Source organism: Bombina bombina, chromosome 3 (assembly GCF_027579735.1).
Source record: "Bombina bombina isolate aBomBom1 chromosome 3, aBomBom1.pri, whole genome shotgun sequence".
In the NCBI taxonomy this organism is placed as follows: Eukaryota; Metazoa; Chordata; class Amphibia; order Anura; family Bombinatoridae; genus Bombina; species Bombina bombina.
The window spans coordinates 327,706,918-327,723,287 of NC_069501.1; the positions used below are offsets into that span (position 1 = coordinate 327,706,918).

The 16,370-nt window shown below is 39.1% G+C and overlaps 1 protein-coding gene across 3 annotated transcripts in view; it reads left to right on the top strand.

Annotated features, from left to right (window-relative positions):
* Positions 1–16,370, top strand: part of GYG2 (glycogenin 2) — a 213,211-nt gene that overhangs the window by 147,049 nt on the left and 49,792 nt on the right. For all 3 annotated transcript variants that reach the window (XM_053706438.1, XM_053706440.1, XM_053706439.1), the window contains exon 9: positions 13,134–13,235. In XM_053706438.1, the coding sequence (XP_053562413.1) occupies positions 13,134–13,235 (102 nt within the window). The remainder of the gene's footprint in view (positions 1–13,133; positions 13,236–16,370) is intronic.

The window sequence follows — 16,370 nt, forward strand, 5'->3', positions numbered from 1 at the left end:
TTTTATATCTCAAAAGATCCTCTCTTTTAGTGCTTTTTATGCTGTCCCTTGTTTTAGTTAGAGTTGTGTCATCATAACCTCTCTGTTTCAATCTAGTAGTTATTATTTCTGACTGTTAAAGATAATCGTCACTGTTTGAACAGTTCCTCTTAGGTCTTATATACTCCCCCTTTGGGATATCTTTTAGAACATATCTGGGATGGCATGAGTTAAATTGTAAAATGGTATTTCCAGCTGTGGGTTTTCTATAAAGAGTAGTAACAATAGATTAATTCTCCAAATTGACATGCAAAGTTAAATCAAGAAAATTTATGGAGTTAGAATTATGTTCTCCCACAAATTTCAGGCCACATGTGTTATTATTTAAGTAACTGCAAAAACAACTTCATCAGAGTCACCCTCAAAAACAAACAGCAGATCATCAATGTATCTGAAAAAATTATGTATTTTATTTCTGAAAGGATTCCTCTCTCCAAAGACGTGGAACAGCTCCCACCAACTAATAAAAAGGTTGGCATAGGAGTGGGCAATTTTAGCCCCTATAGTCGTTCCACGCCTCTGGAGAAAGAACTCATTCCCGAACATAAAAAAATGATCTGTAAGTAGATATTCTATTGCTCTGAGCAAAAACAATTTGGTGGCTGGTTCATATTCACTATATGTATCAAAAAAGAACTCAAGTGCATTCATGCCTTTTTCATGTTCAGTACAAGAAGAAACCTTAATCAAAGAGTAAAAAAACTGGGATCCCCAGACTTTTCCAGGAAGAAAAAATCAAACAGAGGTGGGCTGGGCAAAAGGAAAAAATCTAAACAGCGTGCCCACACACAGATATGTCAACTAACAACAGAAGAAGAATCTACAGAAGAAATATGTGACGATCACAAGGACAGAAAAAATAGAAATAAGTGCTTATCAGAATGTAATACATTTATCCAGTGTCGATCTAGATGCCATACAGATCAAATTATTGTCTAAGGGACTACATTTTGTGCAATCTGCTCATTTTAACCTTTTTGAAACTGTCTTGGACGTCAATAAATTTGTCCGGAAGTTGACGTTGCAAAAACATTTTTATGGTATGACTGAGCAGATGGTACAGGACGAGTCTAATATAACAGTTATTAATAAAAATATATATCAAAATTCTGATAATGCATCTTTATCTGTCCCTGATTTGTGTACTATAAAGGATGCGCATGAATTAGCAGCAGAAGGTAATATTGAAAATCTAGATATGGTGAAAGAATGAGAAGTAAAACATGGTCATCTAAAAAAGAAAAGCACATTCTATACTGTTCATACTAGACCAAAAATCATAGATATTGTTTTAGAAAACAGTAGAGGACAAATTGAGAACTTTAAATGAGAATAACCTGAAAAAACTAGAACTTATTCTAATTTGACACACAAAGAGAGATTGGCATTGAACGCATTAAATGATAACGAAAATATTCTAATCAGACCATCTGATAAAGGAGGAAATGTAGTCATTTTAAATACAACAGACTACATCTGTGAAGCTAAAAGATAGTTAAATGACAAATATGTACACTGTAAATTAATGAGTAATCCTACCAAACAATAATCTTAATGGCTAAACATGAAAACATAATAAATTTATCAACAAGAGGCTCTCATACCCCAATATCCAGTAACTCCAGTTTTTCATTATTTCCCTAAGATACACAACAACCCCGTTTGCCCGCCAGGGCGACCTGTAATTGCAGGGATTAATTTGCTTAATGAACTATTGTCTGACCTGGTCTACACTTTTTTACAACCACTGGTTAACGGTTTACTGAGTTACATACAGGATACCACAGCATTGTTAAACTAAACAACATTAAGTGGAGATCAAACTTCAGATTTTTAGTGGTAGATGTAGCCTCTTTGTACACTTGTACTGAACATGAAAAAGGCATGAATGCACTTGAGTTCCTTTTTTGATACATATAGTGAATATGAACCAGCCACCAAATTGTTTTTGCTCAGAGCAATAGAATATCTACTTACACATAATTTTTTTATGTTCGGGAATGAGTTCTTTCTCCAGAGGCGTGAAACAGCTATGGGGGGCTAAATTTGCCCCCTCCTATGCCAACCTTTTTATGGGTTGGTGGGAGCTGTTCCACGTCTTTGGAGAAAGGAATCCTTTCAGAAATAAAATACATAATTTTTTCCATACATTTTCTTGATTTAACATTGCATGCAAATTTTGAGAATGACTCTATTGATACTACTCTTCATAAAAAACTCATGCCATCCCAGACATGTTCTAAAGGTATCCCAAAGGGGGAGTATATAAGAGCTAAGAGGAACTGTTCAAACAGTGACAATTATCTACAACAGTCAGAAATAATAACTACTAGATTAAAACAGAGAGGTTATGATGATACAACTCTAACTAAAACAAGGGACAGCATACAAAATACTATAAGAGAGGATCTTTTGAGATATAAAAATAAAAACATTGTGTCTAAATCTGCCACTACAGCCACTAAAAAACAAAAACCCAAATTTTTAACAATTTACAGTACGGATTACAATAAAATATGTAACATCATTAAGGAAACTATCCCTATATTATATTCTCATCCAGTTCTAAAATATATCATTCAAGAGGTGGTAGAACTTGTGTCTTAAAAGGGAAAAACACTGGTCAATTATTTATCTCCCTCAGATTTACCTGCCAAGAGCAATAAATGCTGGCTAAAAGGGAGAAAAGGTTTTTTCAAATGCAGAAAAAATATCTGCAATACCTGCAATCATGTAAAAGAAGGCAACAAATTTAGCTCTAGTATTACTCAACGAAAACATGAAATTAATTACTACATAAATTGTTCAACTACACATGTAGTATATGTGTTAACATGTCTCTTGTGTAAAATTCAATATGTAGGGAAAACCAAACGCCTCATAAAGGACAGATTTTTAGAACATCTAAGATCAATTGAAGATGAAGGTGCAGATACTCCGGTATCCAGACATTTCAAATCACTACATAATTTGGATGTCACCATGTTAAAAATACAGGGAATTGATTATGTTCCTATGTGGAAAAGGGGAGGAAATAGGGAGGATACATTTAACAAAAGAGAAGTCTTTTGGATTTTCTCCCTCAAAACTAGTAGTCCTCAGGGACTGAATATGAGGAGAGACTTAGATCTTTTTATCTAAGAACTAATCATTTTGTTAAAGATCTGACCTTTATACATGTACTTGTCCTAATATATTGTCACACATATGCAATTCACCGTTATGTCTACCACTGTCCCTTTAAGTCTTATTGCAAATCCCCTTTAAATACCTCCCTCAACATCAAGTCAGTGCTTGGTATTGATTCTCCTTCTTACCCAAGCTCCACCCATACCTCTCTACCTGCTTGGAGATCTCTCAGTTTGGAAACTGACAGCATGTGCCTTTCCAGCTCCTCACAGACCAGCTGCGCTACTCCGGAACTTGGCCTCTGTGACGTCACACGCCGTATTAAGCAGCCTCTAGCCAGCTCTCTCTGCTCTCACCGCTGATACCGCTGCTGCGGTTTACACACTGCTGTGCCCCTCTAAAGGTACCCTTACTAAGTGGTTCTCCCACAAGCTTGTGTCAAGATAATCTTAGGTTCTATTAACATACTATTAGGTATTAGTTCTTTATCTCCTGTCACTTTGTTTTGCCTGATATCCCGTTGCTTCTGTTAACTTGATATTGGCCTTATTCCAACATATTGCGCATATGTATAAGTATTTCATATTTACTCTCTGTGATTACAAGGAGGCAAGGTACACTGTTGAATACCATAATTAATTTAGCTGTGTCAGCCATAGTTCTATCTGCTGCAACTTGCTAATCACATATCAAACTGCTTCCTGTGTGTGTGCTAGGATTTTACTTGTTACACCGGGGTAATTTTCATGTAATCTCCTGCTACATACTTAGCAACAACCTTTCTAAATCATATATCAGCAGCTGTGGTCCAACTTCTATTTTGTCTTCTTTCCAGACATTACAGGAATACCAAGCCATATAAAATGGACCCAACTGATATGTCAGCCCACATGCAAACATTAAGCACTAAAGTAGATATGTTAACTGAAGGGCTCACTGCACTCAAATTAGAAAATGATAATTTAAAAACATACATAAAGGAGGTAGTGGATAGAAAACCCCCTCCCCAGGAACCCCAAATTAGTGCTCCTGAACCTTTTTTCAGGTGATAGAAAAACTTTCAGGGAATTTAAGAATTCCTGCTACCTGTTATTTACCCTCAAACCATATACCTATCCAAATGATAGGATAAAGGTTATGACAACCATCTCTTACTTAAGAGCAGAGCCCAGAGCATGGGCAAATACCTTCTTAGAGCACAACGATGACATCCTTAATTCCTTAGACTCCTTTTTCTCTGCCCTAGCACAAATCTATGATGACCCCTTTAAACAACAGACGGCTGAAACAGCTATGAGGTCCCTAAAGCAGAGGAAAAGAGAGGTTGAGGAATATATCTCCGAATTTAAAAGGTGGGCTCCTGACACCCAATGGAACAACTTATCCCTGCGAAACCAATTTTGCCTAGGGTTGTCAGAAGCCATTAAGGATGAACTATCACGTACCCAAATACCTCCTACTCTTGAGCAACTCATAGATCTCAGTATCTGCATAGATAGGAGGCTTAGGGAAAGACATCATGAAAGAAGTAGTCACGACTCACCCTATAGGCAAAAAACCACATCAAGTTCACCCACGACACATTCAAAACCCCCTGCTGAACCTATGGATAATGCCTTTCTACGAGGTCCTCTGAGCTCTCAAGAAAAGATAAGGCGTCGCACAAATAATCTGTGCATGTACTGCGCATCAGAAGACCATGGGGTCAGAGACTGTCCCAACTTAACCCGTCAAAGAAAGGGTAAGTTGCTCACTCCCACTTCCTCAATAAAAAGCATTCTCAAATGTTCTCATTACTGCAAAATTCCTCTTGTCTTACAGTGGGATCAAACTCGGGTGACACTTCAAGGGATCATTGACTCTGGTGCCTCTCTCTCTTACATAGATGTATCTTTCTGTGAAATTAATAAAATACCCCTGCATAAGAAACTGTCTCCTGTCTACTTGAGGGGGATTGATGGCAAGGTCCTGTCCACAGGTCCAGTTACCTTTGAAACCAGTCCCATCTTAATGTCAACAGAATGCCATCACAGGGAGTATATTAAATTTGACGTTATTACCTCTCCTGATTTTCCTTTGATATTAGGTCTACAGTGGCTTCGGCAACATGATCCCTCGATATCATGGTCCTCACTCTCCTTACAATTTAACTCTGAGTATTGCAAAACTACCTGCTACCCACATCTACTTTTACAAAACCCCTCAGAGAGTTTACAGTCAAATGTACCTATGGACTATGCAGAGTTCAAAGATGTTTTTAGTAAAACCCAATCTGAGACTCTCCCTCCACACAGGCCATATGACTGCCCCATTGATTTACTACCTGGAGCAGTCATACCTTGTGGTCACATATTCCCTCTCTCAAAACCAGAATTACTACACCTAAGATCCTATATCGACGAAAATTTAAAAAAAGGCTTCATCAGGCCATCGACCTCCCCTGCAGCAGCAGGTATCTTTTTTGTAAAGAATAAGGACGGTTCTTTAAGACCTATAGTGGACTATAGGCAGTTAAATAAAATAACCATAAAAAAAGTTACCCCTTACCGCTCATTCCAGAACTAATTGAGCGGTTGGTGGGCTCTAAGATCTTCACCAAGCTAGATCTTAGGGGCGCATATAACTTGATCAGGATGCGGGCAGGAGACGAATGGCTGACTGCATTTCGTACTCGTTATGGTTTATACGAATATGTAGTCATGCCATTCGGACTCTGCAATGCCCCTGCCACTTTCCAGCACCTGATCAATGATATCTTCAAGGATGTGCTAGACACTTATGTCGTTATCTACTTGGATGACATTTTAATTTTCTCAAAGACCCTCGCCGATCACAAGATGCATGTCCGTCAGGTCCTTACACGTCTCCGAAACAACTCATTATTTGTCAAGGCTGAAAAATGTACGTTCCACGTAAACAGTATTCCCTTTTTGGGCTACATTATATCTGATATGGGTATAAGCATGGACGAAAATAAGATCAAAACAGTACTAGACTGGCCTGTTCCCACAACTAGAAAACAAGTTCAAAGTTTTCTCGGTTTCGCCAACTTTTACAGAAAATTTATTAGGAATTATTCTACTCTGGCTAAACCACTCACTGATCTCACAAAACAAAATATCAAATTAGTCTGGTCCGACACCACCCAAGAAGCTTTTGACAGATTGAAAACAAGTTTCACATCTGCTCCTATCCTCAGGTATCCTAACACCGAACTCCCATTCACCCTCGAAGTAGATGCCTCAGACTTCGCTCTTGGAGCCATCCTTTCGCAAAGAGAGTCTCACCAACAACCACTGCACCCAGTAGCTTACTACTCCAGGTCCTTGACCTCTGCAGAAAGACATTACCCGGTGGGTGAAAAGGAGCTCCTTGCCATAAAGGCTGCTTTTGAACAATGGAGACACCTACTTGAAGGAGCCACAACACCTACCATTGTATACACTGACCACAGGAACCTACAGTTTCTTAAATCCACCAGAACGCTCTCTGCCCGCCAAGTCCGTTGGAATCTCTTCCTATCACGTTTCAACTTCCTCATCACTTACAGACCCGCAAGCAAAAATGGCAAGGCAGATGCTCTCTCTCGGATACCACACACATCAGTAGATCATACCTTCGACCGGCACGTTATCCCAGAAAATAATTTCCTTCTCTTCCTGATAGATTCCTTACCGCTTCTACGGTCTGAACAAATCAAAGATCCATCAAAACCTCTACATCTCTTACGAAGGAATAACGACGGAGTCTATTGCCACAACCAGAAGTTCTACATTCCCCCTTCTCTACGTGACCAACTACTACGCGCTGCCCATGACTCACCTCTCGGTGGACATTGTGGGTTGAAAAAAACGAAGGAACTCTTACAGAGGTCCTACTGGTGGCCTACCATCCTACCTGATGTTACTCAGTTCATAAACACCTGTCGAGCCTGTACCATATCAAAGAGGAGTAAGAGGCCTCCTTTCGGACTCCTGCTTACCACACCTACTCCAGATAAACCCTGGCAAGAAATCGCCCTGGACTATATAGTAGATCTGCCGAAATCAGATAAAAACACAACTATACTTGTTGTAGTAGATCTGTTCAGTAAAATGATCCACTTGATACCTTATCACAAGCTCCCAACTGCTGCAGAGACCATCCATCTATTACTTGTTAATGTCATTAAACTACATGGACTTCCTAGTAAAATACTAACTGACCGTGGGTCTCAGTTCACTAGCTCTTTATGGTCTGCCTTCTGTAAACAGTTCTCCATTGACAAATCCCTGTCTTCTTCATATCATCCTCAGACAAACGGACAGAGAGGTGTAACCAATGGGTGGAGCAGTTCTTACGAACATTTTGTCATAATAACCAACATTCTTGGTCCCAACAGTTACACTTTGCTGAATTCGTCTTCAACAATACTATACACTCAACCACTAAACAGACACCCTTCTATACCAACTATGGTTTCCATCCGAAGTTCCAATACCTTCCTGACCTAGTCGCAAACCATCCTCACATATCAGACCTAACATCCACCATGGATTCAAATTTCACGACTGTTAAACATGCTATTGAGGATGCAAAACTCATACAGAAAAGATACTATGATCTACGCCGTACACCTCCACCTGCATACTCTATTGGAGATCTCGTCTGGCTCTCCACTAAAAATCTTCGATTATCCACGCCATCTAGGAAACTCTCACCACTCTTCATAGGACCTTTTCCTATACAAAAGATCATAAATTGTAACGCAGTTTTCCTCACTCTACCAACCACCTTGAAAATACATCCTACCTTCCACGTATCCCTTCTGAAACCCTACCGCCATGTTCGTGACCGTGGCTTGGATGCCACTTTGCCTCCTGTATCTGTGGACCCCAACTTGGAATATGAGGTTGAGGACATTTTGGACAGTAGACTCTCGAGGGGTGTCCTGCAATATCTTATTAAATGGAAAGACTACCCCGTGGAACATAACTCTCGGGAACCTTCTTCTAACATCTCCGCTCCCAGACTGATATCCCGCTTCCATCAGAGGTTTCCTGATCGTCCTCGGTCCTGAGCTTCAGTGCCGCTCCTTGGAGGGGTATCCTGTCACACATATGCAATTCACCGTTATGTCTACCACTGTCCCTTTAAGTCTTATTGCAAATCCCCTTTAAATACCTCCCTCAACATCAAGTCAGTGCTTGGTATTGATTCTCCTTCTTACCCAAGCTCCACCCATACCTCTCTACCTGCTTGGAGATCTCTCAGTTTGGAAACTGACAGCCTATGCCTTTCCAGCTCCTCACAGACCAGCTGCGCTACTCCGGAACTTGGCCTCTGTGACGTCACACGCCGTATTCAGCAGCCTCTAGCCAGCTCTCTCTGCTCTCACCGCTGATACCGCTGCTGCGGTTTACACACTGCTGTGCCCCTCTAAAGGTACCCTTACTAAGTGGTTCTCCCACAAGCTTGTGTCAAGATAATCTTAGGTTCTATTAACATACTATTAGGTATTAGTTCTTTATCTCCTGTCACTTTGTTTTGCCTGATATCCCGTTGCTTCTGTTAACTTGATATTGGCCTTATTCCAACATATTGCGCATATGTATAAGTATTTCATATTTACTCTCTGTGATTACAAGGAGGCAAGGTACACTGTTGAATACCATAATTAATTTAGCTGCGTCAGCCATAGTTCTATCTGCTGCAACTTGCTAATCACATATCAAACTGCTTCCTGTGTGTGTGCTAGGATTTTACTTGTTACACCGGGGTAATTTTCATGTAATCTCCTGCTACATACTTAGCAACAATCTTTCTAAATCATATATGAGCAGCTGTGGTCCAACTTCTATTTTGTCTTCTTTCCAGACATTACATATATAAATAACCTTATAGGTACTGAATTTATTAAGTGAAGTTGAATATCTCTATTTTTTGACGAATTAGGATTTAATCTTCTATTGATACGTACCATAATCTCTGTAACTAAAAGGAGAAAAATAATCTTTTTTTAAACACTGACAGTATTTCAGTATTTTTAATATCCACATATAATGCCAATCTCTCTAGTGTGTTAATTCAACCAAATCAATAGTTAAAATTGTTATAAACATGCACAGAATGTATTTCTAATTAGTAACACATAACCCCATAGGTACTTAGATTATTTGGTAATGGTGAATATCTCTATTTTTTTGATGAATTAGGATTAAGTCTTCTATTAATATGTACCGTAATCTCTGGAGAAAGCAATATAGGAGAAAGAACCGAATTTAAACATTAATAGTATTGTAGTATACTTAGGAATGATATATAACTTTACATATAAATACTAGTATCTTAAGTGAGCTATTACAAACAATTTGTCATATTAGATATAGACGTATATAGACTATGTCTCTCACTGGTAAACGCACATTAATATGTATTAATTCTCTATTACAATGTGAAAATGTATCAAATTAAGTAGCATTATATATTGTAATATGCAGTGACCAAGTGCGCATGCGCACAAAACGCGTATGCGTTTGATCTTGTTCGCACAACTTATGTGCTCGTTTTTAATGTGCTGATATCAGCTGTCTGGCTGTTATGCTTTTACTTTTTTGATTAATACATTTGTGACTTTTTATTGAGGAGTTGGTATCCTTGCTACAGTGCGCCATCTTTTTGGATACATATTTCTATATATATATATATATATATATATATATATATATATATATATATCTGAATATTTTTTGAAAAATATATTTATAGATATATATATAGAGAGAGATTTTAAAATACAAAGAACATTTTTTCTCTAACTGAAGAACAGGAAAATGATATAGCATGTTTCAAGCTATTTGACTGGGAAGGGTTCAAAAGTGCATATAAGTGTATACATACATATGTGTACACAAAAATATACACATATACAGTATATCCACATATACATATTTAGATATACACACACACATTGGAGCCCTTCCCAATCAAACACTTTGCCATATACCATATCCCTTTTGAATATGTTATTAAAAAGTGTATTTATGTGTATAATACTTTATTTTAATGTGTTTTACATGTTTTGTGCAACTTTTTTTTTTTTTTTTAATCCTTACAGTTATAGTTTTCAGGTCTAAAGTCGCACTAAATATTCTAGAGCAGTTTTGTCTTTTGCTCAAGTGTAGCCTATAACTTTCAACTTGTAATACCAGTGCATGTTGGCCTACTCGTTATATGCATTGAAAGTATAGGCTGCTATTGAGCGGCCGGCCTGCGAACCCTTCTCTTGTTTACCCGATTGACCATGGACTTGTGGTATCAAGTGTCGCTTTAATGTTTTTTAAACTGCAATTTCACTGTCTGCTAAAATTAACCTACCTAACCCCAAACCATATAAACCTGACCACAATTGTAAAAGTCTTTTGTTACCAGTAGTTTTTTTTTTTTTTCTTGCAACATGTGCTAGCATCTTTCATGCAGAAACAAAAACTTTTGTTATTAACCCACTTTTGTTTTTTACGAATCAGATACTAACCTCTTCCTGCAAGACACATGTAGCATACCTCCCAACATTTCAAAATTCAAAAGAGGGACACCCCCACCCCCCCAGCAAAAAAATTGAAATGTGGTGGGCGGGGCTTAAAAAATATAAGACCAAAGTAATATAAATAAAATTCTAAATACAGTACTCATATATTTTAATACACTTAGGCAGCAAATTAAACACAAGCTCAAACCACTGGTATGGCTATGTGAGCTCTGTATTTAATTAGCCTTTGCAAAGACATTGCTAAATATTTTTTATCTTAATTGGACATTTAATAATAAATTCTTTAAAACTGCTCTCTGCATTCCCCATTAATATTCTAGATTCTGGCCTTTAAAGTCAGCAAAAATGCACAGTAGCACACTACATACATACACTTACACATGCAGATACACACACACTACATAGCATACACTTATACATGCAGAAACACACACACACTACATAGCATACACTTACACATACAGATACACACACACACACTACATAGCATACACTTATACATGCAGATACACACACACACTACATAGCATACACTTACACATGCAGATACACACACACACTACATAGCATACACGTATACATGCAGATACACATACACTACATAGCATACACTTATACAGGCAGATACACAGACACTACATAGTATACACTTATACATGCAGATACACACACACACATTACATAGCATACACTTATATATGCAGCATACAGTTATACATGCAGATACACAGACACTACATAGTATTCACTTATACATGCAGACACACACACACTACATAGCATACACTTATACATGCAGATACACACTTATACATGCAGATACACATACACACACTACATAGCTTAAATTTATACATGCAGACACACACACACACTACATAGCATAAACTTATGCATACAGATACACACACACACAGTTATGGATACAGATAGACACACACACTACATCATATATGGGTATCTGTAATTCATTGTATGGGGTCCTGGGGTTGGCAAGCACATTAGCTGACAGTCTGCGGCTGCTACTGTTCGTTACCCTGGTATTAGCACTGCTCATTGTATAAAACTGAAGGCATGCTAGTATTATCACCAGGAGTTAGACAACATCACTACTAGAGGTAGGTTAGAGAGGTCACCATTACCCGTGGTCAGAGTGTATACAGCCTTCTTACTCCTGCTTAACCCACACACCATTCATTTTCCACAGGGAATTGAACAGGTATCTAACCCTGTGAGAGCAAAGCTAGCTGCTTCTGAGTATGGGCCCAATAGATTTTAAAAAAATGTTTTTATTTTTTTTAATGCTTGGGGCAAATCGGGACAGATGGCTAGCAACCCGGGACAGGGGGACAGACCCCTAAAATTGGGACTGTCCAGCGTTAATCAGGACAATTGGGGGGTATGATGTAGAGCAGTTATTTACCCTATTTGCCACCAGACAAATAAATTGCAATTATTAACTCCAAAATGTTTAACTTCATTTTAAAGACAAATATAGGGCAGTAATGAACCCCATCCTTCCAAGCATACAGGTCACTGATTAACTCCTTCTGCCAAACACATGTAAAAGTGATGTACCTTATCCTGCAAGTCACAAAGAATAAGTAACTCCTCCCTGGAACCTGGGAATAGAGAGGTCAATGACCTTTTCCTGTTAACCACACATATAACAGTAGTTAACTCCTATGCTGTCAGTTACACAGATCAGTAATTATACCCTTTCTATTAGGTACATCAAGAACAGTCATTAACCCACCTTCCTCTAAGAGCACTTATTGATATCTAATCACTGCAGTCAGTGTGTTTAGCGGGAATCGGTTAATCTCCACACAGTGAAACCTCCTCTTTTTGATTTGCAAACAAAATGGAGATAGGTGTAGTGAGACTAACTTGGTGGCTATATAAAACAAGTATTGGGAGCAGCCAAGTGTTGTGCCACTAAACCACTAAAATAATTTAAAAGTGGGGAGTGGAAGCAGCAAAACCAAATGCATCTAAACCATTCAAATAAGGTCCTTTTCTATAGGACCTGCCTATTGTGTCTCAGGCCTTCTTTGTAGCACCATCCTTTTCATTGTACTCTGTAAGGTGATAACTTCAGTAGCAAGTCCCCTAAAAAAGAAACTACTATATTTGTGCAAATTTATTTCCCTACTAATGATTTATTACTTCTTCTCCAATATATTGTTTTTCATTTAAGAACAAGAAGATACTGTGTATATTTAGTCTAAAGTATGTAGAAACATGTAGATTCTAAAGAATGTCTAGCACCAAGTACATATACTGTAATTATACAACTCACTGTATCTTTTACAGCATGGCATCATTACTCTTTCCAGAAGTACAAACAAAATCCTCTATTCATTTTACCATGTTTGAATGTATCCCTTTTACATGCAGAGAGCACAACTAATGCATTTAACTACTATTCTTCTAGCCACCTGATAATGTTTGGGAGCAGCAGACATTGGATGACAGTGTTCCAGCTCAAGAAATACAACTCCCCCCTCAACCACTCACTCAAGACATCATCTATATGGTATTGCTACTATTTCTTCTTTACTTTTTTTGCCAATCACAATTAAAGGAAATTTGATAAGTTAACATTCAGGGCTAGATTACAAGTGGAGCACTAAATATCGCTTTCACGAAAGTGATATTTGTGCTCCACTAAGTAATACCAGCGCACGCAAATGTGCACTGGTATTACAAGTTGTGCGCAATGCAAAAGCGAGCTCGCATTCCCATTGCTGGGAAGCATTGTGCTCACGAGAGCACTCTTTCATATGCTCCAATGAGAGCCTCTTTCTCATGCTGTGAGACACGGCATGGGAACCTAGTGCAGCAAAGGGGTAAGTTGTGCAGCAATGGCAGCAAATTGTAAATATATATGTATATGACTATATATTTACTGGGAACACACAGTTCCCATAGGTCTCTATGTAAAGGCACTTTTCAATGCTGTTTTTTTTCTAACACTCCACACCCGCCAACTTTAAACCACCATTACTGCTTATTGCAGTTATTTCTTCTATAAAGTTAAGACGAGCCCACGGATTCATCATTTACTTGTGGGATTTTATCCTCCTGCTAACAGGAAGTGGCAAAGAGCACCACAGCAGAGCTGTCTATAGCTCCTCCCTTAGCTCCACCCCCCAGTCATTCTCTTTGCCTACTCTAAGTACTAGGAAGTGTAAAGTGAAAGAAGTGATAAAATATTAGTTTTTAATTTCTTCAAGCAAGAGTTTGTTATTTTAAATGGTACCGGTGTGTACTATTTACTCTCAGGCAGCAGATGGATGAAGACTGCTGCCTGGAGGATGATGATCTTAGCATTTGTAACTAAGATCCAGTGCTGTTCCCACAGAGGCTGAGGAGTACAGATAACTTCAGTGTGAGGAACGTTTTCATGCTATGCAGCAGTGACGTATTTTCAGTCATATTTTTCTGGAGAGACTGTGTATTTCAGAAAGGCTGACATTATACCCAGGAGGGTAATGGTAAGCAGTAATCCTAGAGCTAATAAGAAAGGCATTACTAAGCTTGCATACGGGGCCAATTACAAATATGGTTGACACTGAGTTGTAAATGTTTGTGGGCAAACTTTTATGATCTGGGAGTGCTTTAACATTTTGTGGGCAATAACGTTTTGGGCAACTTTATTGAGGGCACACATGGCTTAATTTCTGGGTCTCAGAACCCACATGGCTAGTTATAACCGCTCTGGTGCAGTTCTTTGAGGCTGTGGAGACAGAGTGAAACGGGCGGGGCCTATTTTCGTGCCTCAGATGCGCAGTTAGTTTCTCTCAGCAAGCAGCAAGCTCTAACTCCTGAGGGCCCTGGTGGATGTTTTGGGCCAAATCGAAGCTTTAACCCTACATTTACTATCCCGAGGGCAGGTAGGGCCACAGCAGGGCTGTGGCAAGGTGCTGAGGGTGTTTTTTTTCCAGATCTGGGCCTATTTTCAATCCGGTTTGCACATTAAGGGGTTAAATGTTAAAATACCTTGTGGCGCAATCTTTACTACATATATTGTATCTGCTTACAAAATTTTGAAAAATTTGGTGCATGTTTAGGCTGTTTTGCAGAACGTGTATGCTTTTTTTCTCTTAAAGGCGCAGTACCGTTTTTTAAGATTGTTATTTTTTTCACTAAATAAAGTGTTTTCATGCTTGTTTGTAATCATTACTAGCCTGTTCAACATGTCTGACATTGAGGAAAGTCAATGTTCAATATGTTTAGAAGCCATTGTGGAACCTCCACTTAGAATGTGTCCTTCATGCACTGAAAGGTCAGTAAATTGTAAAGAACATATTTTAGCTACTAAAAGTATGTCACAGGATGATTCTCAGTCAGAAGGGAATCAGGTTATGCCATCTAATTCTCCCCAAGTGTCACAACCGTTAACGCCCGCACAAGCGACGCCAAGTACTTCTAGTTCGTCTAATTCTTTCACCCTGCAAGATATGGCCGCAGTTATGAATACTACCCTCACAGAGGTTTTATCTAAGCTGCCTGGGTTGCAGGGGAAGCGCAGTAGGTCTGGTGTGAGAACAAACGCTGAGCCCTCTGACGCTTTATTAGCCATATCCGATGTACCCTCACAATGTTCTGAAGTGAGGGATTTGCTGGCTGAGGGAGAGATTTCTGATTCAGGAAATATGTTCCCTCAGACAGACTCAGATATGACGGCTTTTAAATTTAAACTAGAACACCTCCGCTTATTGCTCAGGGAGGTTTTAGCGACTCTGGATGATTGTGACCCTATTGTAGTTCCAGAGAAATTGTGTAAAATGGACAGATTCCTAGAGGTTCCTGCCTACACTGATGTTTTTCCGGTCCCTAAGAGGATTTCGGAAATTGTTACTAAGGAGTGGGATAGACCAGGTATTCCGTTCACTCCCCCTCCTACTTTTAAGAAAATGTTTCCCATATCAGACGCCGTGCGGGACTCGTGGCAGACGGTCCCTAAGATGGAGGGAGCTATTTCTACCCTGGCTAAGCATACAACTATACCTATTGAGGACAGTTGTGCTTTCAAAGATCCTATGGATAAAAAATTAGAGGGTCTCCTGAAAAAAATATTTGTTCATCAAGGTTTTCTTCTCCAACCTATATATAGCGTGCATTGTTCCTGTAACTACTGCAGCGTCCTTTTGGTTCGAGGCTCTGGAGAGGCTCTTCAGGTTGAGACCCCATTAGATGATATTCTGGATAGAATTAGGGCTCTCAAGCTAGCTAATTCTTTCATTACAGACGCTGCTTTTCAACTTGCTAAATTAGCGGCGAAGAATTCAGGTTTTGCCATTTTAGCACGTAGAGCGTTATGGCTTAAGTCCTGGTCTGCTGATGTGTCATCAAAGGCTAAGCTTTTAGCCATCCCTTTCAAGGGTAAGACCCTATTCGGGCCTGAACTGAAAGAGATCATTTCAGACATCACTGGAGGGAAAGGCCATGCCCTTCCTCAGGATAAGACGAATAAGATGAGGACCAAACAAAATAATTTTCGTTCCTTTCGAAACTTCAAAGGTGGTCCCTCTACCTCTTCCCCTGCCGCAAAGCAAGAGGGGAATTTTGCTCAATTCAAGTCAGTCTGGAGACTTAACCAGACTTGGAACAAGGGTAAACAGGCCAAGAAGCCCGCTGCTGCCACCAAGACAGCATGAAGGGGTAG